The sequence below is a fragment of the Plectropomus leopardus genome, chromosome 14 (genome assembly GCF_026936395.1).
Source record: "Plectropomus leopardus strain MGB_pleo_1.0 chromosome 14, ASM2693639v1, whole genome shotgun sequence".
Taxonomy (NCBI): Eukaryota; Metazoa; Chordata; class Actinopteri; order Perciformes; family Serranidae; genus Plectropomus; species Plectropomus leopardus.
In genome coordinates this window covers 21,782,867-21,810,271 of record NC_142189.1, presented here as the reverse complement: position 1 = coordinate 21,810,271, position 27,405 = coordinate 21,782,867, and the positions used below count along the sequence as shown (strand labels likewise).

The window sequence follows — 27,405 nt, the reverse complement described above, 5'->3', positions numbered from 1 at the left end:
TTCAATATGCATCATTTATTGATTTATACAAAATTAAAATGTGTAATTCTCTTTTTCATGAATGATCCACACAGAGATAGAAATACATGAAACATGTCAACATGTATCCGTGTCAGAATACAAAGACTATGTGCAAAGTGTTTCTCAGCAGGTGGACGTCCTGCAGCATCACATGCCAGGCCTGTGTGCTTTATCTAGGCAAACAAATGCAAATACAGTCATACACATCTTCCAGGAGGAGCCACACACAAGTCTTGTGGTTTTTAAAAAGTCTGTCACAATACAAAGAGGGTTGTATCCGAAGCAAACACTGAGATGTCACCACACACACACACACACACACACACACACACACACACACACACACACACACACACATCCATGTGCCAATGTGCTCACACACACATGCATACATACACACACACACACACAAACACACACACATACAACTATACACTCACATTTCAGTAAGGAAAAGTAAAATTCTGTATTCATCTCATATAATTTACTGCAGTAGATCAGCAGGTACAAGGACCTAATATTTTTTATGTACATTATTAATTTATCAGCTTATGTTTCAAGTCCATACTTAATAGTGAAAACTTATTTGCAACTTCACATCATACAAACAACCCACAACACCTTTTGGAAATAAAGAATAAATATGAAAAACAGGAATATGGTACTTTATGGTAATTTTCCAATAGCCCAATAGTAGCAGCTGGGCTTTCATCTACCCATTTATTATGCTAATAAAGGAGAATTGTCTTTCACATCCCGGTTTGGTACATATTCAAGCATTCACATCAGGCCAGGTGTGCCTCCATTTGGCCATGCAAAGAGTCTACTGTCAGCGTTTGCGGAGTGTACTGACCATGTCGTTGTCCAGTTTCCACAACAGAGAGAGTGAGTGTGCAGAGGTAACGTTATCCTTCCTTAATAATGTCACAATGAGCTACTGTGGTTTGAGCCTAACACCAGCTTTATAAGCTTTACACTGCTAGTAATAATGCCCACTATGAACACTATAAAGGATCTTTAGAGTAGCACATGTCCATTACATATAGTTACGTGGAGTATTGATTTTTGCTATCAGATGATATGCACCATGTTGTGTTGTGTTGAGTCCCACTGAATGTTACAGGAAGCCAATCAATATTCGGGTCAAAACCGAGTCGAGAGGTGAGGAATTGCATGCTGCCTTTAACTCACTCCTAAAGTGCTTCTCTCATGCCTGAGACCATGCGGTGTCTGTCAACAGAACTTGCCATCCTGCCACCATCACTCTGGCAGCAACATGCTGTCTGGGTCTGCTTCTCTGGAGCTGATCTCCCGTTGGCTTGGGTGCTAGAGGAGTTGGGACCCCGGTGCTGGTCCTCGCCTGGACAAGGTCAGACTGAAGGTGGGTGCTGGGGAGCGGGAGCCCCAAGTGGTCAGCAACGGGACATGCGCTTGCGGTACTGCTCCACCAGTGGGACCAGGCACTGAGGTGAGCCGCTCTGCAGCAGGAAGGGGTGCTCCAGCAGGTCGGTGGCACTGGCCCTCTCTAGGGGGTCCCGAGTCAGCATACGGTCCAGGAAGTCTTTTAGAACTGGGGAGATCTGGACAAAGAGCAGTGGGTACATATATTTTAACACCAGTGAATTCTGGCTGTATTTACTTGTTATACTTAAAACCCTTTAAATTTATTTTTAAATAATGTGAAAAAAATTGTTAGAACAACTTTATTTTTATGAATAATTATCTTAAAACGAGTGTTCATAAATATGGTAATTAAAAGTACAAAACATTAAAATTTCTTGTAGATAATGCGGAAAACTTAGCTTGAGCAAAAAAACCTGTGTTTATAATTATGGTAAGTAAGTATCAATTACCATATATATGAACACACATTCTTAATTTAATTCCTTAGAAAAAATCAGTCTTTTAGATTATTTCAAAGGAATTTTAAAATGTTACTTACTGTTACCATAATTATGAACACGCATTTTTAAATCCATTACTAGTAAAACTTAAATTGGTCCAACATTTTTTTTCTCATTTAAAAGGATTTCAAATGTTATATAATAATTATCAGAACATGAACACAGTTGATACCTCATAAAAATGTTATTTGTTGCAAATATTTTTTCCCACATCATTTTAATGGAATTTCAAAGTCTCAATGATATTATTGTGAAAGTTAAAGCCGCACTGGCAGCACTGTGCTTGGGTACAGGGCTAAATGAGCTAAATATGCCTTATTATGTTTTAGCTTATTACATTTACTATGATCTTGGCTCTTTAATGACTTTTCCTTACTGTGTTTCCAAATGTGTTTTATGATTTCTTTTGTAAGACCAGTGTGTAGGATTTAGTGGCATCTAGTGTTGAAGCTGATGTAAATTTTGGTTTGCAACTTGATTAATGGACACCAGATCCTGCTCTGTGTCCAGAGTCCCTCTGCCTTTTTTTAAGACTATCTGGTACATATCTTTAAGCTATATTTGTAATCTGTCTTGTTTTCACGTCTTATGAGTATGATGATCTGATTTTTGGTTTTTCCTCTAGCCTTGATCGCCTGCCCCACCCTGATTACTTTCACCTGTCCCTCCTGAGTTTGCAGTCATCTCATCTTCTGCTCACCTGTTTGCACTTCCCTATCACTCACTCCCTGTATACACATGCTCAGTTTTGCTCTTTGTCAGTTCATCATCAGTCTTTGTGCCTAGAAGTCATGCTTCTTTTTGTTTGTTTATTTCCCAGTGTTTTGGTGTTCCTGGTTTTCTGTTTGGATTTGCCTTGGTTGCCTGCCTGTTTTTGGACTCTTGCTGTAAGTCTCAATCATCCTGCTGCCTCCTCTTTTCATTCTGTGTTTTGGGTCCTAACCGGTTTATCTTGGGATCTTTACAGTACCAATAACAGTGGAACAACTTCACAACTCGGGAGGCCGAGGAGCATGTGAATGCAGCTGGAGTCATAAATCAAAGTCTTAGATAAGGTAAAAAAAAATTGACCTGATGAATACTGATGAAGTTTGCAATACATCCAGAGGGTGGCATGAATGTCTGTAACAAATTAACAATCCATTGGCCCAAAGTGATGGCTCTATAGACTGATACTGCCCTCTCCTAGAGCCAAACCATTAGCATGGATGAAAATGCTACATACAGCATAAAGAACCCTTTGAAACCTGGAGCAAGATCACTTTACTTGTGCTGCTTTCAGATGGCTTTCACAAGTATTTAAACCTTTGAACCCTAAAAAAAATTGGTGCAATTGTTCTGTTGTTGTTGTTTTGTTTTAAAAACATGGGAAACAAAAGGCCATGAGCAACTTGGTTAGAAATGTTCCACAAACTGAAAAAGAAATTAGTACATTTAGTAAATTACTTTAAAAAAATAAGTGAGGGAAAAACTCTATTATCTAAAAAAAAAAATCTATTATTATTTTATTCCTTTTAACTAACTAAAAGGTAATTCTCTTGTACGCTTGCTCATTTTTGGGTTGTCTCTTCTTTCATTGCTCATTGCCTTCTTTCCATGTTTTTGAAAGAAATCAAGACAATTTTCTCAGGATGCAAAGGGTTAAAGAAATAATATGTTGTGAGTGCATGTGTGTCTATTCTAGTACCTGGTTGACATTTCGCACAGTAGGAGCCAGCTCATCCCTCAGTCTCTTCATAGCTGCTACAGGGGTTTCACTGAAGTACGGTGGCTCTCCGTCCACCATCTCCACCACCATGATACCCATTGACCAAACATCCACCTGGTGCACGGGACACATTTACATTATGCAAAAGCTCTTACTGCACAGATTGCCACCGTTGGCATTTACACTAACATGAGAGAGACCGCCGCTGTTTGTCAGCATGGGTGCATTTGAATGTGTGCCTCCTTACCTCAGTGCCATATGGCGATTTGGAAATGACCTCAGGAGCCATCCAATAGGGCGTCCCCACTAAAGATTTCCTCTTAGGGATGTCCTTGCTGATCTGAGCACAGAAGCCAAAGTCTGAAAGCTTGACCTGTTTGGAACGAGAGAAAGACCTTAGTATCAAGTTAGCAAAATAAAGACAGAAAGAGTACAACATCTCATACCCTTCCGTCTAATGTGAGTAATATAGAGTCGCTCTTGATGTCTCTGTGGATGACTCCCTGAGAATGGAGATAGGCCAGGGCTTGCAGAACAGCTTCACACACTGTGGCAATCTGCTCTTCACTCAGCCTGCAGGATAACACACATACCAGTTAACACACACATACACAAACAGATTTTACATTAACATTTCACACTTTTCCATTACGGGTTACGACAACCATGAGAAAGTTGATATCCATGAATCACTGTGCATTAATGATAAAGAGTGGAAGGATCAAAACAGCAACTCCCACACAGCCGAATGACCGACAAAACAAGCTCATTCCTCTACAGTGTTTATGTTACTTTGATATTTTTACAAGTGCAACAAAAAGACACAAGAGCGAAGAGACATTTTCAAATAGCAAGAAAGGTTGTGTGCCCACTAAAAAACAAAGATAACACAAGGTAAGAGTTACCTAACTGAGTGCTGAATTCTCCCACACATAACTCTCATCTTATTTAAAAGACACCTCTAAACTATGTCAGGAAAACACTTGCATTAATAGAGGCAATTACTCTGCTTCTTAATTTAGGGAGACTTTAATGAGTCCGAAAATTATTTGACTCCAGACTGCAGCCAGGAAAAACAGAAGAAGAAGAAAAGGACCCTTAGTCTTGATTATCATGTCAATATACCGATTATCTTAGTGTTTGACAAACAGTGGCTGTGACAGTTGGCTCATTTTATATGTCCTCTGGCTCAAGAGAAATATTTTCATCTCTCCAAGTCAAGGGATGTAACCCCGGTGTCATCCCATGAAGATCGAGCCAGCCATCTGTTAATAATATAAAATATACTGACAGCTCAAAAACAAATATGCCCCGACCAATTCAGCTCCCTTCTGCTGGTCAATATGTTTTCCTTATTTTTGATGCATGTGTTACCGGACAACGTGACAGCATCAGGAAATCAAATTCTCAACTGAAACTGACTTTCCGCATGTAAACATGCACATATCCAATTATGTTATTGAATTTTTACTTTTCCTCAGAGAAAAGCAACACAGGGAGAGAGACGACTGAATGACGGCCTTTATCAGTTTTTGTGCTGCTGGTATCAACACTGATCCCTCTTCAGTCAGTACCACACTACCCCCTTGTGGTTGATTTAATTATTAAAGATGATATCATAACCAAACAGATGCACCAATGCAGTTTCCCTAAGAGGGACCAGGATGAGTTGGTGGGGCTCTTACCTGGTCTCAGACACAATGTTGGTCAGTGCTCCACCCTGCAGGTACTCCATGATAACCCACAGCTCCTCCTCCACCAGAGCGGACTTAAACATCTCCACCACGTTCCTGTGCTGATAGTCCCTCATGATGACCACCTGCAACAGAAAGCATTCACGTTAAAACCGAAATCTTTAGAGAAAAGGCCAAAAAATGTGGCCAAATTGTAGTTCTACAATGTTAAAGGGGTGGTCAAGCAGTTTAGTGTGGCACTTTCATAAAGTTCGGGGACTTGCGAGAGACAAAAAGATTGGTGCTGCAGAGTCCAAGATGACTTTCACCTTCTTCAGCAGAGGTGTGGACTCAAGTCACAAAACTTGGACTCCAGTCAGACTCGAGTCACAGATTTGATGACCTCAGAATGGACTTAGCAAAATCAAAAAGGACTTGTAACTTGACTTGGACTTCAACACCAATAACTTCACTTAGACTTGAGCCTTTTGACTTAAGAATAATTGATACCTTTCCCTAAAGCCCAAAAATTAAAAGTATGTTGTTTAAAAAGAGGGCCATGTAAACTGAATGCAAAGAACAGATTGCAGTATGCAAAACATACAGGAAAAATAAATAATAATAATAATAAAATTACAGACAGAGATGCAGCAACTTCCGATGTTGTTTGACATTTGAAGTTGCACAAAGAACAATATGTTGAGGCTGAGTTAATGCTTAGCTGACGTATATATATAGAGCTTTGTTAAAGTGGTTTTACATTTGGCTAAAGCATATTATCTTGTTTGGGACTACAAAATTAAGTTTGTGACTTGAGACTTGACTCAGAACTTGCCTGTCTTGACTTGGAACTTGGGTGCAAAGACTTGAAGCTTCACTTAGTCCTAACTCTACTCTTTTGTATGGATAAGGCTCTAACTGTTTAACTTAGTAGTGTATTTTATTAGATCACATCTGGTAAATGTCCATGTCTTTCACTGTCTCCAAGTGTAAACCTTGGTAACCTGGATGACATCATGAGGTGGTATTTTCTCAAACTTTATGAAGCTCTCTGCAGACCAACAGAAGTTATTATGCATCGGTTTTTATGGGTTGAGTTGAACGACAGGCAAACTGAACTTAATGTGTAAAATTATCAGAGTACCCCTTGAGGTAAGCATGAAAGGGAAATTCTTTTTTTTTTTTTTTAAATTCCCTTTTTGTGTCTATTATGACTCAGTGGCTCATGGTAACTTGGGGGTTGCCACCTATGTTGTAGAGATTCAGGGAAATGAGCTGTAATGTATGCTCCAGGTGGAGATAAATCTTTGAAATGCTAAGTGTAGAAATGATGTATATTTAAAAGGCTGTGGGAGACTCACAGCTTGCCCTGATATACGTTGTTCAGTATGAGTCCTCATTAACTTGAATCTCTACGACAGAGGTGCAAGTGCGAGATCAGTTAGCACAACACATAGAGCCACATTAATGGGTAAATAAGCAAGGATGAAACTAACCAGAATTTCCTATAAATGCAACACCACAAAGAACAGCGAGCCTGAATCCTCATATGTGTTGCTGTGACCTTGAATGCACTGTGTTGGTGATTTGTGTTGTGTTTGTTGGAATCACTTTGTAGGCCACCTAGTTCAGCATTGTACCTCATTAAAGAGCAACTCTCTCCTCTGCTGCCGCCGCAGGTCCATCATCTTCACCGCCACCTGCCTGCCGCTGTGCTTCTCTGTAGCGATACACACAACCCCCGTTGAGCCCTCCCCAATCTTCACAAAGTTCTCCAGGTAAGACCGTGGATCGCCCTTATCCACCACCATCTGCAGGGCCGCCTTGAACTGTTCGTGGGTCACCTTGGGCGGGTCTGGCGGTGGTCTGGGGGAAGGATGTTGCGGGGGCCTGAAAGCAGGGGAGCAGGTGCCTGGAGGACTGGTGGCAAGTGAACCTGTGGGAGATGGTCGAGGCTGGGAAGGGCTGTCTTGCCGGGGGTAGGGAGGATTGGGGCATCTAGAGTGTCTGAGGAAGGGGTCGGGACCATTGGGCCTCAGCCCCATGTTAGGAGACAGGCCCAGTGTGTAGCTAGCCGAGGAGCGCACAGTTCTCTGGGGTCTGATGCCGCCCGCAAGAGGACTGCTGTTGCCAGTGGGCAGGAAGCCGGAGTGGTACCTCACTGCCGACTCTGCCTGCACAATAAAAGAGAGAAGGGTAAAGAACATTAAGGAGCTAAAAGAGAGTTGGCCGCCTGCCTGGGGTTCAAGACCTGCTTTAAAACTGAATGTAAATCAAGTCATTCCCTCTCACTCTGCACCCACTTCACCTGATATGACCCATGTAAAGATGTTGCTATACGGACGCAAGTGTCCCGCTGAGGTCTTGCCAAACACACCATCTCTCAACTTTTACTACCCCACTGGCACTTTAAACCCACATTTCATATTTTAACTCTAGAATTAAATAAAAAAAGTCAACCCCAGAGCTTTAATCACCTTTAGTGCAAATCCAATCAATATGATGCCGCACTAAAGGCAGCATATTGATTGAACTGACTTGCATTTAACCCCTGAATTTGCACACAAAAACATAAAAATAAATACTTAGATAATAATAATAATAATAATAATAATAATAATAATAATAATAATAATACATGTATTTATTTGTTTATTTATTAATCTATTTTAAAGGGGACAAGGTACTGTTTAAAAACATAAATGGTACCATTTGATGGACCATACCAGATTATACCTTAGAGCTAATTTGCATCTTGGCTGGTCAGAACAAAGAGACAGCACAATGATGATAATAATGACCACAACAAAAACAACATCAATTATTATTACTATTATAGTTTTCAGGAAATGTTTCCAAATTTGTAATAATTATTAACCTTAAATGATTTATCTCTCCCTCTCTTTTTAAAAACTAATTTTCAGGTCATTTTCTTGTCACGTTTTCCTAATTTATTGCAATTTGGGGGACATCACATTCCAAGTTGATCATTGACTTTTTAGCTATGTTTCGAAGGAAGTTAATTAAATTTTTCAAAAGGTCAAATGCTTGTGAGAGGTGTCTGAACACAGCACAGGGAAACTGATGTCTTTCCAGGTTTCAAAGGGTTAACATATTCAGAGCTCATGCAAAAACATGTCGAGCACGAGTAATATGATGTACATAACGTTAGCAGAAATATGCATATATTCTGTATCCCATAAATAATGTATTATCAGTGCACTTAATGACCACAGAGATGTGCAAAGAAGCTGCTGTGATGTCAGGCTTACCTTCAGGTCATAGGAAGAGAACGGCCTCCCCGGGCTGTTCTGGGGGTGCATGTACATGGGTACGTTGGGTCGTAGCTCCGTGGTGACTGTTGCTTGATCCCCGTGTGGCTGCTGGACAGCCATAGCTGGGCTGTAAAAACAAGCTATAGGTCTCTGATTTGGTGGCATTCCCCTGGGCAGCTGGAAATCTCTTTTCCATATCACTCTCTCCTGAGGGCTGCCGACCTCACCGCTCACATAAGCCCCGTGACTTAGCACAGGCATGTTCTGGGGTTGAACCGGTTGCGAGGGCCCCTCCAGGGAGGTGACACTGACTTCATAAGTGGACTTGGCCTTTGGTAAGATCCCATTGGGCTGCAGAGTGATGCTCTTCTTCATGCCCAAGTAGGGGGTGTTGGTCTCACTATGAATGTTCCTGGCCCTGTCCCTCCACTCCTGACCTACATCCTCGTCGTCTTCGTCATCCTGGGTCAGGCCCTCGTACTGGTAAGCGTCTCCCTCGTTCACTTCCCCCAGCCTTCCCAGTGACTGGGCCCTCTTCCTGGCCGAGGGGCTGCTCTTCCTCAGAGAGTTGGAACTGGTCACAGACAGACGGTTCATGTCATTGATCATGGCTGCGATGTAGTCTCCGTGACCGATCATGCTCCCTCGCACAATGGTCTGAAAGAGGAGAGGCGTTTATCTTTATCACATAGCACTTGCCATGATCACATTATAGAAAGATTTTGCACTGAAAGGAATAATGAGGGTGACATAATCATTGCTCAGAGGCGAGTTAAATTTAGACTTGAGAATCTGTAAAGGACATCTTTGTCATTCTTCAAAGACAGCGACTTAAATCATTTCCCCAGTGGCTCCTTCTGACAATACACTGACAAATATCGCAAGCAAGTGTATCAGGAGACACACTACAAAGTCAGAGCCTCTACAACTATGTTACCAAATTCAGACATAACTGTTCCTATTGACATTTCAGATGGTATGTATAGTTAGCAGGCATGCAAAGACAAACTTGCCCTGACAGAAAATGATCAGACTTAAGATCTTTTGCTAGATCGGTGATACTGTTGCAACTGTAAGAGAGAGTGCATGGTGTCTCATTAGTCACTCTCACGGTAGAGTCATGTTCAGTTCACAGCCAGTCAACAGCCTCTCCTGTTTCTCTGGTTCGATGCCATTACATCTGCACAGGGGGTAGAGGTCAGATGACATCTCACCTACTGTAGCACCTCTCACAGAGGAGAGAATGGGAGGTGATAATGGCCTTGGTGAGAAATCTTATTCTAGAGGATAATCATAGTTTGAAATGACATCACATTTTCCTCTTTTTCCCCTGTTAATATCAGAACTGTTTTTCCATTGTTTTTTATTGTTATTTTTTATTTATGCATTGTTAGGGTCATCCGGGCAAGGGTGTAGCACCAAATAGTAAATAATCCCCCACCTCTTTCCCCTTACTTTATTTATTTATTTTTTTTTTAAATGTTGGAGCTCCGATTTCCTGTTCTTGGTAAAATACATGACACTGTAGACAGGTGCTCCAGCAGCTCTAGCTGCATTTAAAGGCCCTGACACACCAAGCTGATGGTCGACTGTTGGTTGGGCCGTCTGTGAGTGTCTGTTGCCCTAGTTGTTGTGGTGTGTCCAGCACCATTTGCCCTCACTGGCTTTTTTCCTGCTGATTCAGCTTGTTGAATCGGCATCTGTGACAGCAAAACCTGCTGGTGTATAAAATCACTCTGATTTGCAGTTCAGCTCAGTGCATGATAAGAAAAATGAGTGAGGAAAGTAAACAGAAGGCTAAAGTCAAGAGGGAATGAGGTTGAAACAAACTTGTTATATAAGGTAAGACTGATTTTCTTAAGAGGATGAGTTCTGTAGCAGAATTGTTTCCTGATGGTTTGTGTTTTTGTCCACTGACGTATGGTAAATATGCTTTGTTCTTTCAACACTGGATTGTGTTGTTAATGTGCCACCTGGCTAACTAGCTTTTAGACAGTCTTCCAGTTTCCCTTTTTGAATGGCAACTACAAATGACTGCTTTCTGCTGGTATGGTGAACTATTTCCTCTCATGCAGGTGCAGAACATAAGTACTGGTCGGCCGGCAGTTGTAGTCTTGGCGTTGTGTTCAAGGGCTGCTTTTTGGCCAAGACACAGGCAACGTGAGGTAACACAACAGTTGGCTTTGTCGCTGCTAGTTCTTTGGTGTCGGTTTGGTGTGTTTAGGCCATAATGATGAATCCTAGTGCAGGGATGGACTCCACCATGTTGTGCCCTTTTAGGGGTGATAGGAACCTCAGAGTGCTTCCACTATTTTTTTTTTTATATACAAGTTCAGTCTTTGAAACAATTTTTTTCAGCCACTTTTTATTAAGTTTTGGCAATGATTGCTTAGAGATAAAAACTCCGAACAAAACCAAGCTTTTTATTCCATGTTTTTGGAGGGTCCCCCTCTAATTGTGATCATGGTTAATCAGTTCCATTTTCTCCCCTTACTACAACATCCCTGCTTCTTGGTATCACCACACTCATCTTGATGACGCACTTAAACCCATAAATCTGACCTAAATGCTGACATGATGGTTCTCATATCGAACAGCACTTATCACATCAGGGAATTAATGAAATGTTGGTGTTTTCTTTTTTTTCTGAAGGGTCACAAACAGAGTCAACACTGTATGCTTCGTGGAGCATAGAAATCAAAGAGATTTGCAGGCGTTATCACTAACTGGCATTTCCTTTGCTGTACCTGCACTTTTTTTTATCCCTTCTGCTTGACATCTGTGGGAAGGCACCATGGACTGTTATTAATTGCCTGCATGGAGTAATAAATCTTGTGGCCCCTCTGAGTATTCAACATTGTACAGTCAGTGTACACAGCAGGGTCATTAGCTCAGCCCCATGATAGATAAGAAAGCAAAGAGATGGGGAGGGGAAGGGAGCAGACCTTCCCTTCTGCGTTGTCATCGGAGGATTATGGCATTTTCTGAGACTAAAGCACTGAAGGACACTTTTGCATCAATACAACAGGCAGCAGAGATTACTTTACTCGTGATAGCTTAATGAGCGCCTGGTTGAATAGTTGAATAGTGTGCTACTCATTAGTGATCAGTTCAAGGTAAGGTTAGGTCAATAAAGAGTTTGACCCTTTGAAAATTGGGCACATTGGCTTGATTTCTTTTAAAAAACATGGAAGAGGAAATGACGCAGGAATTAGCAACAATTTGGTTAAAAAAGATTTTTTTTAAAGTGCAAGAAAATTACCTAAATATTAGCAAACATCCCCCACAAACCAACAAACAACATGAAAAAGTTTAAAAAAAAAAAAAAAAAACCCACAAGGAAATGACCTGAAAAAGGTTACTTAAAAAATATAATAATTCTGTAAAATAATTTTAAATATTTAATATGAAAATTATAAATATAGTTTTATGGACACTTTCCCCTTGCTTTTTTAAAAAAAATAATTTTCTAAGTCTATTAATTTTTTGCAATTTGTGGGACATTTCTTACCAAGTTGCTCATAGTTGTTCTCCCCATGTTTTTTTTTGAAAAATCAAACCAATTTGCTCACTGTTAAACCTTTAAATTACTTGTGAAAGGCGTCTGAGAGCAGCTCAAGTAAAGTGATGTCAATGATTTCAAAGGGTTAATGGAGGGTATGGTGTACCTTCTTTGGCCTCAGCTCCACCTCTGTGATCCTGGAAGGGTCCACCATAGGTTTGGGCCTGCGCAGATTCTCGATCAGGCTCTGCCATTGGGTCGGCAGGCCCACAAAGCAGCCACGCTTGGAGTCAAATGAGGTGTGGACACGGTGCTCAAAGTTCTTGGGCGCTGATATCTCAGGCCTCTTCTTTTTCTTCTTGCGAAACATCCTCAGGTCCACGAGGGCGGCAGCTTGCCCGCTTCAAAATGTCCCTGCGGGGGAAAAGTATTCGGCCTTTAATAATCTGCACTCAATATTACAGACAGCACGTGTTCAAGTAACTGTAAACTTGACATTTGAATTTAAGCAAATCTCTTCTGCCCCAGTGATCAAAATGTTACCACTGACTGACCACTGTCCCTTATTATTATCTGTCTGACCGAGTGTTTTCAAATAAATCTGACAACAGAAGATCTTTCCACGTGGGGGAAAACATTGAAACGGCTCGTCTAAAAGCTGTTCCGTGTCTGGGATGTGTGCGTCCCTGCACGCTGCCTTGCTGGCTTGTCACAAGCTTGTGCCTCTGAGAATGGCTCTAAGGAGAGTGGATGGATTTGTAAGCACATGTGTAATGAAGGATATCTGGTCAATCATGGCTTATTCATTCTCTGTGCCATTTTACTGATGAGCACGTGGCCGGGCTGGCCAGCACCCACAGGCTTTCAGTGCATTAGCAGGACGGGTACAACACGCAGACACAAACACACGCTCATGCACACACACAAACACAAATATACTATGGCAGGCTATCCTTCATAAACCCTTTATAACTCTTTCATATCCTGTCCTAATTAGAAGCTCGTGTGCCCTTGATTGCAGGGAGGGTAACCATTTAATCCTTGGATGGACGGCCATGCATTTGGCGAGCCACTAACTCGGGTTTACTGTATGGTAAGCTTTATTTTCCATTCAAGTGTAGGGAAATAATTAAATACATTACATCTCATTTCCTCAGCTGCACAGCTGAACTGGGAGATAATCACTCAAATTTTAAGTCTCATGATTAGTATTAATACTGTTTCATGTAGCTCTTAGTATGGAGGATGTTTCGGCTAGTCATGCTGGCTGCGCGGCTCTAGGGATGGCAGTGCTAGTCCATTGGTCAGTCCATCACTTGTGACTGAAATATCTCAACAACTTTTGTCATGAACTCTGGTCCCCAGAGGATGAATTGTGATATCTTGATTCCTTTTTATCTAGAAACATTATCAAGTAACGTTTTAATTTTGACCAATATTTTGATTTGTGACCTTATACCAGCAACATCATGAGGTCTCCATCAGCCTTTTTACCTTGTGTTTACTGGTAACTATTGAGGTAGAGAAAAATCCCTTTGCGTTCAAGTACCCAGCCAAAGTCAAGCACAACACCACAAGGGTTCGCACAACCAAATCAACTAGAAGGCTCTCACATCAGGGACCCGGCCCCGCAACAAGTACATTTGACACCAAAGTCCAGTTCGTTTGATTAGTGTGAACACTGTACAGTATACCAAGGCCAAGTCCCCCAATCAGTGCCCAGGTCCACTTGTGAAAGGTTGTCTCGAGTATGGTTAATGTGTACTCAGAAACTACAAAATCTGCAACCGCGTAGCACATGCCACTCTTATTACCTGAACTGCACAGCCATGGGTGATAAAGTAGGAAGGCAGGCAAGAGGGTCATTCTTGACATTATCAAGATAATCTAAACAATTGCAGGCATAATGTGAAGGCTGACATGGTCTAACTGCGATTGCAGTGCTTCTCGACATTGTAGCAACAACAAGAACAAGCATCATATAGATGATGATGCAAGTGTACTCAGGTAAGGAGCAACATAATAATAATAATAATAATAATAATAATACTACAGTAAAAGCTGAGCAGCAGGGGAGTGAAGAGGAGGGGCAATTCCAGGTACAATACTAATCAATTATACCTACTATGAAAACACCCTTGTTGTTCCACTTCGTTTTTTAATGTCAAAACTAGCACAGGGTGAAAATTTCACACACATTTCCGTTATTCCTTCTTAAGTGTAAAATAGTCCTTCAGTGTCCTGATTAAGTCCTTTAAACTTATTAGCAATGGGTGCAGAGTGGCTACCTGTCATAATTATAATACATAGGACTTCTATAGCACTTTCCTAGGTACTCAAAGATGCTTTTATGAATAGAGCAGATACAAATACAAAGAACAGAATACAAAAACAAAATGTAGAAGATATGGCAGTCAGATTTGGGGAGGCAGTGGGAAACAGGTATTGTAGGCTTTTTTAAAAAGCAAAATAAACTCAAAACCCACTTTTAAGTTTATTTTTAAATGAGTGGAGTGAGTGAGCTGTGGATGTTTGGAGGGAGGGAGTTTCATGTTATCAGTTAACATGCTTCCCCAGGCTAGTAAACATGATCAACATTTTACCTGCTAACATGCTAGCCCCATCATTGTGAGCATGTAAGCATGTTGGTATGAACATTAAGCTCAAAGCACCACTGCGTGTAAGTACAGCCTCACAGAGCCACCAGCATGACTGTGGGCCTTAAATGTTGTTTATTTTTGCAGGATGTTGCACTTAAAGTCCCTGTTGTACTTGTCCCAATGCAGAGCCCGACAAGGTGCCCCTAGAATATCAGATACAATCTCCCATCATGCACTGTGAAATGGTGGGAGTTGAGGAAATGAGTTTTGCAGTCGTCCGCAGCTCAGCAGGCGATCACGCTGGCAGCCTCTCCTCTCTCCACCTCCGCCCTCAGACCAGCACGGCTCTAATCGGCATCAACGACGCCTGTTATGAGCTGTATCGGTGACTACCCCATTCCACTTGCCTCGCCACACCACCAGAGGGTAAAAGGAGGTCGGGCCCGCTGGTCACATCAGCTAAACCTGCCTCATTAAAGGGAGGCGGAGTAAAGATGGGAGAGGGGGAAGTGGGGATGTCACCCTCCAAGGATAATTCAATCACAAGGCTAATATGCTAAGTGTTGCATAAGCGTATCACTCTGTGCTCTCCCTATGTACATAATGTGGTGCTGGGAAGGGCTTTAATTCCATCTGACAGGGACATTATGGTGTGAGGGCTCTCAGGAGGAGGTGAGGAGAAAAGAGTTAGGGCCAAGATTACGGTCAGACCAGGATGTATCAGAGAGACAGGGACCCAGCTTCTTTGCCACAGACACAGAAACGCTTTTAAGCACCAATTGTGGCTGCTTTTTGAATAAAGAACACTCGAGAGAACAAGCTGCATAACAGAAGATTGCGATCTCTTTTTTTTCTTTTTCCGCTACACAAGAGACTTTCTGCTTAGATAGCTGTTCGATGTGCAGATGTTGGCATTGCCTGAACAAATATTTACACATAGCGCCCATGTATCCTTTTTACAAGCAGATCAATCAATATTTACTCATGAGTCAAATGCAAACTGCTACAGTCCTCCACTGCCAGCAATAATGGGGTAAAAAACTACACAAATAGGACGGATGCTTTGCATGCTACTTTATCGAGCTTTGTCGGTTCGAAGCGGCAGAGAACAGTGCATATCACAGCATTCATTATTCATCCACATTTTTTTCTAACCACTGTGATATTAGAGGCAAGTGGAAACACACACATCCACTATGTTGATTCATGCCTTGGCAAAATGAATTGAAAAGTTGATGCAATTATTGATTTACAAGCTTTAATCACATGCAACTGGCCTTATATTGACCCCTCGCACTCTGCCAAGCTTATGACTGTCTTGATAACAATATGCTATTGATTTCCGAGCTCGTCGTATAATGCACAGAGCTGAACTTGCTCGGTGCATAATCATGCTTTCTGGTCACATCCCTCTAAACTGCAGGGACTTGACCCTATGCCTCAGTGGCTTGTCTTGAATCTATCAAAGTGCTGAGGCAAAAACTCAGCCTACTGCTGTCAGGGATGTGAAAAGCCAAAGAGGATGAGGTCACTCCAAAATTGTGTTATTTTAATCTCCATGACTGTGTGCAGGATCAAAAAAAAAATTAAATAGATCCAAATGCATGACCTAAAATCTCACTCACATAAAATCACAAGAAGCTTCAAGTCTGACTTAACACAAACCTTTTAAAAAAAAAGATGATGGAGCATGCAAATAGATCCCATTTTCTCTGCAGAATCACCACTTAATCACAGCAATACATCCCTATCCCAGGCTCAAATGAATCACAGCCTTACCCCCTCTACCGCTTCTTCACCTGACAGAGCGGCCGGGCTCTCCATGCCATGCAGAAATGCAAGCAGGCAATCCATACGTATACTACAGACAACATGACAGAGGAGGAGAGGGCATGCTCACATTCCTCTCATGTTCAAACCACCCTGAGCAGGAGCTGGGGATGAGTGGGAGTGGATCGGGAGATAAGAGAGATACTGGATTTGCTCGATGTTAGTGCTCCGAGCTCTGTTGAATGATTTTTTTTCCTATTTGCCCTGATTTGTGCTTCTATCTTTTTTGTTGGCATGCAAGCAGGAATGTAGTGAGTGTGCAGGTGACTGTGCTCACAGGATTAGTATGGTGTTCAGTCCTTCACTGATCTAATTTTAGGACACATCATGCTCCCCCCAACACCACCACCAGCCTCTCCTCTCTAGCACCAGACGCGTGTTTATTTTGTACAGGATTCATGTCAAATAGTGAGGTGAGGGTGGGAGACGATGGAGATGAAGTAATCCTCTTTTTGTGTTTGTCAATGCATGTAGAGGCATAATCCTGCTATGCTGAATTACAGGGGACTACATCTATTTCATAGGGGCATAGATAGCATCAAGGTCTTAACTGCTGTTTTTGGTCTCTGCAGTGCAGCGTGGGGGGCTTAGAGATTGCTCTTCTATCAGCTTCATTATGATGACCGTTCTGCCCTTTGAGTGTAATGAGACTGCCTCTCAAGAGGGAGGAAAGGGTGGGGGGGGCTCTTGGTTGGTCATCTCTTCCTTTTCCTTGTGCCTTTTAAAAGATACACACACACACATACACGCCATCTGAGGACATGAAAAAGGTACACAAGCGCTGGACGTGACTGGACAGTACAATAGCAGTGTTTATGATTTAAGTTGATGTCTGCTTTCTCTTTGAAGTCACCTCTGCCGACATGAAAGGATTGTCAATAGGAGACGACAAGTGATGTAATAAGCTGCATTCAATGACATGGAATAACACATTGCTGTCATGCATATTTCATGCTAGTGGTCTGATACATCATGCACGACAAAGCACTCAGAATACAAGGAACATTGGAGGATGGCACACATCTACTGCCTCTGTGGAGTCACCCACTGTGCAAATGTGGCTACAGCCGTGTCTACAGTTGCTTTTTTTAGCCATGCTATCAGCTAGGGATGGTCTATCAGTGGATGGTCGGAGGGTCAGAAGGTTCGTCAGTTGGTTGGTCAGTCATTTAATTGGTAGGCTGGCTGGTCGATTGGTTGGTTGGCTGGCCAATTGGTTGGTTAGCTGGTTCACCACTTTGGTCCAGACTGAAATATCTCAGCAACTACAGGATGGATTGCTATAAGGTTTCCAGAGAATAAAACCCAATAACTTTGACGATCCCCTGACTTTCCCTTTAGAACCATTCTAAACCCTTTTCCACCAAAATGGAACAGGTTCTGTTATTGTTCCCGCATTTGAACCATTCAGAGCATTTTGGGAAAAAATAAATAGGTTTGGACTCCAAAAAGTTTGTTCCCAGCTGGAACCAAAAATATCAGGTTTTCCTTGACCTGAAGTGCGAACCATGACCACATTAGTAAGTGTGTCATGTTCTCCAGGTTGGCAAGAGAGGATGGAGTCCATGTTTGTTTTAAGGATAAAAACAAATATCTCTAATATCAGAATAAAAGCTCAAAAGTAACCCCTCCAATTGCCATCTTGCTCCTACTGTTTACTTTTGTTGTGCATGTGCAACGGCCACCACTGGTGACACATCCTTGATTACATCGGTTCCACTCAGAACTGGTGGAAGCGAGAGCTGGTTTGTTTGTTAGAACCAAAGTTCAAAGAGTCCTTAATGAAACCAGTTCAAGAACCAGACCTTATTTGGTAGAAAGGGGGATATATGAGGTTCACATTTGAGTTTTTGAGTAAAATGTCTCAACAATCTCAACAAATTATGGGTTGACTGCCTTGAATAGCCTACACAAATTCATGTCCCCCACAGGGTGAGGTGTTATGGTTTTGGTGACCACCTGACTTTTCATCAAGTTCAGCTTTCAATTTGTGCTAAATTTCAGCTTATGACTAGATACATGCATAAACAATGACAGCACCCTCGGCTTTACCTTTTTATTTTCTGCCAGTTAGCAAATGTTAGCATGCAAACATGCCAAACTTAGATGGTGATAATAAACGTCATACCTACTTTGCATCAGCATGTCAGCACAGTCTTTGTGAGCATGTTAGCATGCTGACTTTTGAGCATTTAGCTCAAAGCACCATGTTGCTAAGACATTAAGAGCAACTAGCATGACTTTAGACTCTTGGTCTAGGATATGGATTCAGGTACCCAGAACCAAAGGACGTTCAGTTTAATCAGGACAAGTCAAAGTTCCCTATAGCCCGATCACAAAGCATGACCCAATGGGCTTTTCAAATAATAACTTCAATTTTCTCTATAACATAAAGCCTAATATCACAAATTACAATTTCCCTCTCAGGGCTTTAAGACAAATGACATCCCCCTGTCCTTGGGAAGTGGGTGGGGGTATATGAGGTTTAGGTAAACTGTCTCAACAATTATTGGGTGGATTGCCTTGACTTTATTACACAAATTTTTGGTTAATGATGAGATACATGCATAAATAATGACTGTTAGAGCCTCAGCTGTACTTTTTGTTTCTTCCTAATTAGCAAAAAAATGCCAAATAAAGAAAGTGGATTTAAATATGGTACATGCATATTATCGCCATATTAGTACTGTCATTGTGAGCATGTTAGCATAGCATTTAGCTGACAGTGACTCAGTACAGCTTCACAGAGCCACTAACTTGACTTTAGGCTTGTGGTCTAGGATACGGATCGAAGGACACCGACCCACAGGACATTCAGTTCAGCAGCCGAGGAAAAAAAAGGTTAAGATGAGTGCTCGTCTTTTCAAAAGTGGTCAAACAATAACTTTCTCAGTCCTCGAAATATTTGTATCTCTGATAAAAAAAGCTCCACTTAGGGGTAAGGACACAGTGTAGAGCATATCCAAGGGCATGTGAAGTGAACGTTATGGACTACTTTCATGAAAAGAGAAGCACTAAAGGAGGGTAAAGTGCAGAGAGTGTGCAGTTTATGATAAAACCTTGTCAGAGTCAAATAATATTCAATGAATTTATTCCATAATTTGCATTTACATCTCAGTTTGTAGAATTGAGCAATAGGCTGGGATGACCCATATTTGCACAGAGAGTTCATTGATAGTGACATATCCCCGGGTATTTCAAATGTCACATAACTCGCAGAGATGCGTCATGTGTAGGCTTTCACTAAAACCTCTGTATGAAGTAGTGCAAGTCGGAAATAGTCAGAAGTCACAGAACACCGTGATTCTGAGAAAGTAAACAATCAAAGAGCTTGTCTGTCACTTTCTCATGCACTAAGAAAAGGCCTCAGGATTGGAAGTGTGTCAAAAAATGCAATGTCCATGCCCAACAATGTGGACTGTCAGTCCTTCAAGGGCAGACATCTGCACAGGAGTGCACATCAGTCTTGTGTTAATATTGACAGGAGGAAACAAGAAATGAGAGGTCAGGACAGGAGGAAAAATAGTGGGGGAGGAAAGGAGAGTCTGGATACTCAGATGTCATGACAGAAAAAGAGATGGAAGGGAAGAAAGCGAGTTGATAGGAATGAAGAGAATAAAGATACTAAATAAGTGGACATAGATTTAAGGTGTCAGTGCCTTGAAAATGACTCTTTTTGGTCTAATTTAGTGGCACAGTTTTGTGGATCGCAGCAGGATTAAGATGTAACCTCTTTTTTCTGTCATCTTGAGCAGCTATGTCTGCAGCAAACAAGCCACTGAAAGGGGATTTGAGGACAAGACAGTTGCATCATCAGAGCGCATATATCATTCTGTCACCTGACATATTGGCAGTGATTCTCCAGGACGACATAATGGGCAAGAAAACTAGTTTGTTGTGCCCTGCAGCGAGGAGTGTGGACATAAATGCACAGTAAAAGCTATAATGTACTCAAAACACCTTAACATAATGACATTGTAAAAGCAGCACGTCTAGTGTCCTGTGGCTTTTATGGGATGTTCTACTGGTGCTGACACATCACAAGAAAAACACAATCTTAACTCAGGAAGTATGCCTCTCCATCTAGAGTAACAATATGTATACTAAGGGCCAGTTGGGAGAAATGCAGCACTGACCAACACTCTGTTTAATTAAAGATCCTCTTGGCTCTCACAAGTGCTTTGAACAATTTGACGCTGCACTGATAGAGACGTATGATCAGCCTGGACCAATGGTACGAGCCCAACTCTTCTCCCTTGGGTCTAATTTATTGATGCGCCAAGCCTCAGTGCAAGCTTTACTGTACGCGCATGTGCTTATGAAAGCTTTGATTTATATTTTTTTGGCCCAGGCCTCAGCGTGTCTCTCCCAGGGACAAAGCACCGACCATTTTTAACCTCCGATTCCTTCACTGTATCAATCTGCGCCGACTCTGCTGCCCTCCTCTGTCACCCAGCATGGGTGCTGTTTCAGCCCAGAGAGGGGAATCATGTCACACTGTCCTAATTTGGAATCTGTTTTAATCCTTAGTGCTTGACGTCTCATGGCCAGTGGCGACGCTAAGCTGCTAATGCACGCTCTCCCCCTTGTTCGGCTGACATGACACGAGTATTCCTGAAAACAATCGTAAACACAACAGGACACATGACAAATGATGTACACCTGCATGCATGTGTGAGGCCCCCATCACTTCCTGTCCTGTCAGAGTCCCAGTGCATGGACCGGAGTCTGTGCTGCCTGTTCGTGTTTGTGCAAGATGGGTGGCCTCCAAAAAACTTCGAAATGACTTTAGTCTTTGGAGCGTGCACATCACCCAGCAGATGTCCAGCTGTGTGTGTGTGTGTGCATGCACCAGGAGACCTTCTCTGTCACCTCCTCTGCCCTCTCCCTTCTTCTCCCCCTCCTGCTCCTTGAATATCAATGAGTAACCTGAGACACAAACACATGACAGTTCAGGAATTGCAAAGCCTTGATTACATCATCACCAGACTTTGGTGTTGATCATTTACAGTACACGTCTGCAGTCACAACTCTTTAGCAAGTGCATGAATGTCACGATTGTGTCAATAAGAATGAGTTCAATGGTGATGCTAAAGCACTGGGCGAAAACTAAAATCTATACACTTCTTTAAAACACCTTAGCCTCCATTGATTTTCACTGTGGATTTAGCATCTAATAGAGAGGCTACAAGAGAGACTTCACAAACCTGTTTTCAACAATATGGAGCAGATCCCCTGTTTCTTAACACCTCAAATTCAGATTCAAACAAGAGTACAGTTCAAACATCGCCTCCCATGTACATGCTTGCGCAACAGGTTCTGTAATGATTACATTTATGGATGAAAGTAAACGTTAATGAAATATGTCCCATGTCCTCTCCTGTGCCAGCATCCTTCTAGGTGTGTATATATACAGTAGCTTAAATCCCAATGCACTGGTAGGACTGGAAAGATCACCTGAGAACTCAGCCTTCACACACACTGGAATACACAATGGTAAAAACAGGAAGCTTCTGTCCACAGTGCCCATAGCGATGGCACAGTCTGTGTTTGTCAAGTGTGATCTGTCTTGGGGAAGACAGCATTTTAAGGGCTGTAGTATCCTTTTCGTTGCATTAGAGGTTGAGGATGGAAGCGACAGAGGGACAAAAGGGAATGTTGGGTATTTGAGGAGGAGGAGTGAGGATAAAGTGAGGGCTCTTTTAAGATGCAGTCCATCACTGAATCCATCCCCCTTTTTTCTCCCTTTCTCCCCCACATCAGCACCTGGCTGCACTGCATTCTGCTCACAGCCCTCCTTCTTCTCTTCCTCCACCACGGCTGATGCCTACCGATGGCACACACCAGCCTGCTCTTTATCAATGACGTTAAGCCTCTTTTCCTTTTCCCCCCACCATCCCCCCCTCTTTACCCCACTCTCCTCACCGTGGAACGAGGAAACAGGAGCTCTGGTGGGATAAATCACCATGCGATGAGGATAAAAAATAAAAAAATAAAAAATAAATCAGTCATCCCCCTTACCTTGTGAAGAGGAGAGCCTCTCTCCTCCAGGAAGGATTGGAAGCGAGAGTGCGCACATACACGCTCACATACACTATAATACACTCACACACACATCTCTCTCTGTCATGCACACAACGACGAGGAGTGCTGGCTCTCAAGCAAGCGCACACTGCAGGCTGCCGCTTGCCTGGGAAAGCCTGATGCGTTCCTCCCTCCAGGCAGAAGCACACACTGCCATCTCAAAGGCTCTTTGTTGGGGCTGATTCATCCCCCGCTTCATGGATTGAGTGCTGGTCCGTGTACCGGTGCCTGCTCCTGGGGACACACGGCGACCGTACAAAGGAGGGACAAAGCCATAAGGAGGAAAGGCAGCATCCAGGAGGAGAGAATATCACGGTCCCATACAGCTCCTTCCATCCTCCCCCCCTCTCCCTCTCCTTCTCTGGCTCGCTGTCTCTCTCTCTGACACACACACACACTACCTCCCACCTCCCCTCTCCCTTTCTCTCTCTCTCTTTATCGCTTCCCTCCTTCTCTGCCTCCTCCCACTCTCTCATTGGGCTGCAAAAGAATTGATAGCAGCGTGTGCATGTGTGCGTGTGTGTGTGTGTTTAAGCTGGTTTCCAGTGACTGTAAGGAGAGGAGCGCTCTGCTACACCTCATCACCTGGGATACCTTTCACCCGCCCTCCCTGCCTTCTCCCCTCTGTCTCCTTTGCACGTAATGTGGGTGACATGAGAACATGTTCGCCTAGTTTGCTGCTGTTCAGTCAAATGCATTATCCATGGTATGACAGGGTCAGGGATGGCAGATGGCGGGAGGGGTTGCTGTATGTGTGTATGTAAAGTAAGGGGGGGGGGGCAGAGTGTGGGACTATTTCTGTAGAGGGTACAATCCTCACAATCTCTTTTGAGTCCATTGTGACCCAAAAATCTTTGTGGAGGAAGGAAACTTCAACACTGGCCCAGTCTACCATCCTCATTATTTGACTGAAACGTTCCCCTCTCTTTCCACCACAATCATTTCCTGAATAATTTATACAGCAGCTAAGACCAGACACAAAGCAGGAAAATGTATTAGGGTCAAGTCGTGCAGAAACTGCACACAGAGCGAGCCAGATTTGGGGCATACATGTTATACATGGCGTTTTGATATGATGAGACGCATGCAGAGGCACTGTAACAAGCTTAACATGATGATGTTCCTCCTTACACATCAAATAAAGTCAAGTGAAAAAAGACTCCACTGAAGCAATCTGCATAACAATAACAGAATTGGCCTGTTGGGGGATATAGCAGACACGACCCCTCCCTCTCTTTCACTCTTACTTGTCAGCATTATTGTCACAGATATTTATTGGCTTGGCTATATTTTACCCCCCCGCATGACTTATTTTCTTGATTTCTTTTGAGTTCAGAGCTGTGAACAGCAATAAATCGGTCGCGTAACAGGCATCTTTATGTGCCCAAAAAATTGTGGTTGTCACAAAAACAGTCCTGTTTGCTCATGCTGGGTGCTGAGTCATTTATGTACCCTTACTCATATCTCTGCCAGCCCGGAAACTGAAGGGGTCAAAAGGTCAATTAAACTGCTTCCATGATAGAGTTTACCAAACCTGACATTTTTTTCAACAAATACAGGCAATACAGACAATTTAAAATAAAGAAACTAAAAAGGAAATAATAAAAAGCCTTTATTATGGTTGCTGCATCGGTAAAAAAGTTGTTTCTTGTCCTGAATACTGATGTACCATTAGCTAAAAAAAGTAATTTTTGAAATACAGTTTGACTTTTGTGATTTTTTTTTTGTTTTGTTTATTTGTATTATTTTAGAGGGCAGGATTGCAAATATGCAAAGGAAGCTAAATAATAACAAGAAAAAAAGAAAATTAAGGCCAGGTTTATACATCTATACTTGTTTGTTTCTCTCATTTATTTAATTTTTTTTAATATAATTTTTTATTATTTTTCATTATTATTTCAAAATATGTATATATGATTATTTTGCATGTGCAGGTTATTTGAGTTACATATGTTGCATATTGTCTCTATAATGACAGGATTATTTGATTTTTTTTTTTAGCACGCCTTTATAGAGAGAAAGTACAATGGTAACTAAGATTTCTGTCAAATTAAAAATAAAAGGGGACTTAGAGGTGTTAATTCAAATGTATTTGTCAGCTTTGCTCTCAGACTTCATGACCTTAGTAAAGTATCTCATGAAAACACTTACCCCCTACTTGGATAAATAGTGGGAAATGGCTTGTTATGTAAAAAGGGCTTACAGTTAAACCACAGTGTCATTAAAATGAGAGCCCAGGGGCCATATAAGTGATACTGCCTTAATTGTTTGCATTTCAATTCATTCTATTGTTTAGGATGAATCTGTAAGGATTACACCGGGGGTTATCAGGGTTCAGCCTATACAGCTAAAGCTAATGTAATTTCTTGTCAAAATCCATTGACATTCCTAGATGACCTACAAATCCATTTTAATTCTGTAAGAGTGAGGAGACTACAGTTGAAACTAAGACAAAGCTCATGTCACTCTCATGCTTGCTCAATAATAGTGTCGTATTTGGAGGCCCATTTCTGCCCAGAAAAGAAATAAATAAATGACATTTTAGCCATAAAAACAAAAGTTCTCATGTTACTGAGTCACAATTGGGATTTTTTAAAAAAAATCTAATTGTGATTATTTGTTTTTACTATGAAATAGTTATAAATAAATTGTCATAATTATGAGGCTCTAGACAGGGATGGACCCAAACAACTTACTATTTAGATATTTGTTCATTCGGTAGGTATTCAGTTTTCAGTGGCTTGTTTTTGTTTGTTTGTTTGTTTTGGGGTTTTTTTTAGAAATGAAAAATAATTTATGAATAGTGTTTCCTGTACATTACATTTTTGTCGCAGCTACCACAATATCAACATTGGCCACCTGTTTCCTTTTTTTACAGTTTAGAATGGGTAAATATTATTCAGTTGTACAGAGTATTGATACATCCAGCCTCTCTTCCTGCTATCTTTCAATTTAAATCATGATAGGTCCGCTCTGTGCCGAGAACAGTTAGTGAGAGTTGCTTGCATACACATGGTGACATGGCTGACAGGTAGCATTAGGCTAGCTAACAGTCAAGCTTTTTTTTATGTCAGTGTGTTTGTTGGGATTGATACTCAGAGTTGAATTGTATTTGATGTTAGCTGCTGCTGTGTTAGCCAGCACTAACTGGACAGATGTTAAGCTGAATGTTTGCTTGGAGGAGAGTAGCTGCGGAGATCGTTTTTCTTCGCGCTAACCTGCGTAAAAGACACATTAAATCTTATAAATCTCAAATGTGTTCAAGTTAGTAAGCTGTTTCTGTGGCTCTGTTCACTTTGCTTTGACAGGCATCAGGTAGATTTGAACTCGTGCTTACAAAATGGGAGGTCTTGGACACAAAGTCGTGAACTTGGAGCTCAGCAGATTTTCACTAACGAGGTGATGAATACCACATCACGGGGGTGTTCGTATGGTTGTTTCTTGTGAACATGATAAACGCGACCCTAGTTGGATCTATCAAAACAATGTATCCATTATAAGAAAATTTTGGGGCTTCGAATATTTGTAGTTGATAACTACTGACGCTCAGGAGCCCCCTCCCAAAAAATGGTATTCAAGAGACAACCCTACTACTATGAGGGAAGTTATTTTCACCATAATTGATTTAAGCATTTTTCTCTTTTCTTGGCTTGAATGTGCTTCCATACATTTTCCCCCCAAGAAATCGCTTTCATGATTTGCTGCTGCACTTTCAGAGACTCTTCCCTCTCCATGCCTGGCTGGTCAATTGCAGTTCACCTTGATGCAAAACTGACTACGGCCACTAGACAACTTTCTGTGAACTGGTGCATGCAAAGCCTAACCTTACAAATAGGTTAAGAGCTCTGACTGTAAAATGTGGCCCATACAGAGCCTAAGTGTTCTTGTCCATCAAAGTAACAGTGCTGGACAAAAGCGCTTCTCTGAGGGCCTGTCCAAGGCACATTAAGGAAAGGTAGCTTGCTTGTACCATCTGTCCACTGCAGTAAGGGAGAGCTATGGATTTTCTGTCTGAGACGCTATCTGATGCACTGGCTGCTTGCTTTCATGGGATGAGCTTTTAATAAGTCCTGCCAAATAGCGAGCCATAGAGTATGCATTATGATGTGGTTATGCTGTGTTATTATGATGGGACTGCATCATGTTGCCTATCATTTATCACTGAATTTCAGCTGCTCTCAGAGCTAAGCCAGAATTGAGAGTAGACGGTTTTGGGAACTCACCAGTTGAGAGGATCTTGGCTGGCAGTGTCATATTTCCAGAATGAGATTAAAGTCTGTTCCTTCAGTGCTCCATGTGCATGTAAAAGCAGCAACGCTCTGTGCCACAGTACATCAGGGTAGTGACCTCTTGGGGATAACTGAGGCCCGTTCTGCCCACAACTGCAAAGGGTGGATTTCACTTGCTAATGAGCCAACCACCTATCTTCCAGCCATTCATCAAAGTCTGCCCCGTGAGCTTTCTGTGTGTGAAGTGCATCCCATCATCACAGTAGATTAGGTTTACTCCCACCACTTTACTCAGCGGACTTCTGGGTAACTTCCCTGGACAATAATTAACATTTGGCCTGCTGAATGCATGATTTGCTTCTGCCCAGTGTTGGGAGTGCCTAAAAAGCACAAGTGAAGATGAAAAAATTAACTTGCAGAATAACTGACAAATAATTATGACATGTATGTTTATTTGACCGCAGATTGTTTCTGTTTCTACTGAAGCCCACCAGTGTTACAGATAACCGTCAGCACTAAATTGTTCTTGTGGGCCATTAGTAAACCAAATACCATTACCAGATATAAAATCCATGCTTT

General features: G+C 41.9%; 1 protein-coding gene and 1 long non-coding RNA gene across 3 annotated transcripts; one reads left to right on the top strand and one right to left on the bottom strand.

The window, feature by feature from the left end:
• pak6 (p21 (RAC1) activated kinase 6) lies at positions 1 to 27,051 on the bottom strand. 2 transcript variants are annotated; one of them, XM_088087973.1, is made up of 9 exons: positions 26,821 to 27,051; positions 12,250 to 12,497; positions 8,579 to 9,238; positions 6,947 to 7,480; positions 5,319 to 5,452; positions 4,080 to 4,206; positions 3,881 to 4,006; positions 3,613 to 3,747; positions 1 to 1,601 (listed from the first exon to the last, which is right to left on the bottom strand). In XM_088087973.1, the coding sequence occupies exons 2-9, from the start codon at positions 12,451 to 12,453 to the stop codon at positions 1,434 to 1,436; spliced, it is 2,088 nt and encodes a 695-aa protein (XP_087944099.1). In that variant the 5' UTR covers positions 12,454 to 12,497; positions 26,821 to 27,051; the 3' UTR covers positions 1 to 1,433. The 2 variants fall into 2 exon arrangements, with proteins under 2 accessions (XP_087944099.1, XP_087944098.1); XM_088087972.1 differs by lacking the exon at positions 26,821 to 27,051 and adding an exon at positions 22,535 to 22,987.
• LOC148187476 (uncharacterized) lies at positions 2,135 to 22,521 on the top strand. The gene is made up of 4 exons (XR_015778803.1): positions 2,135 to 2,812; positions 2,893 to 2,980; positions 6,986 to 7,084; positions 13,105 to 22,521. It is a non-coding gene; the product is annotated as an uncharacterized LOC148187476 (long non-coding RNA).
• Positions 27,052 to 27,405: the final 354 nt, after the last annotated feature.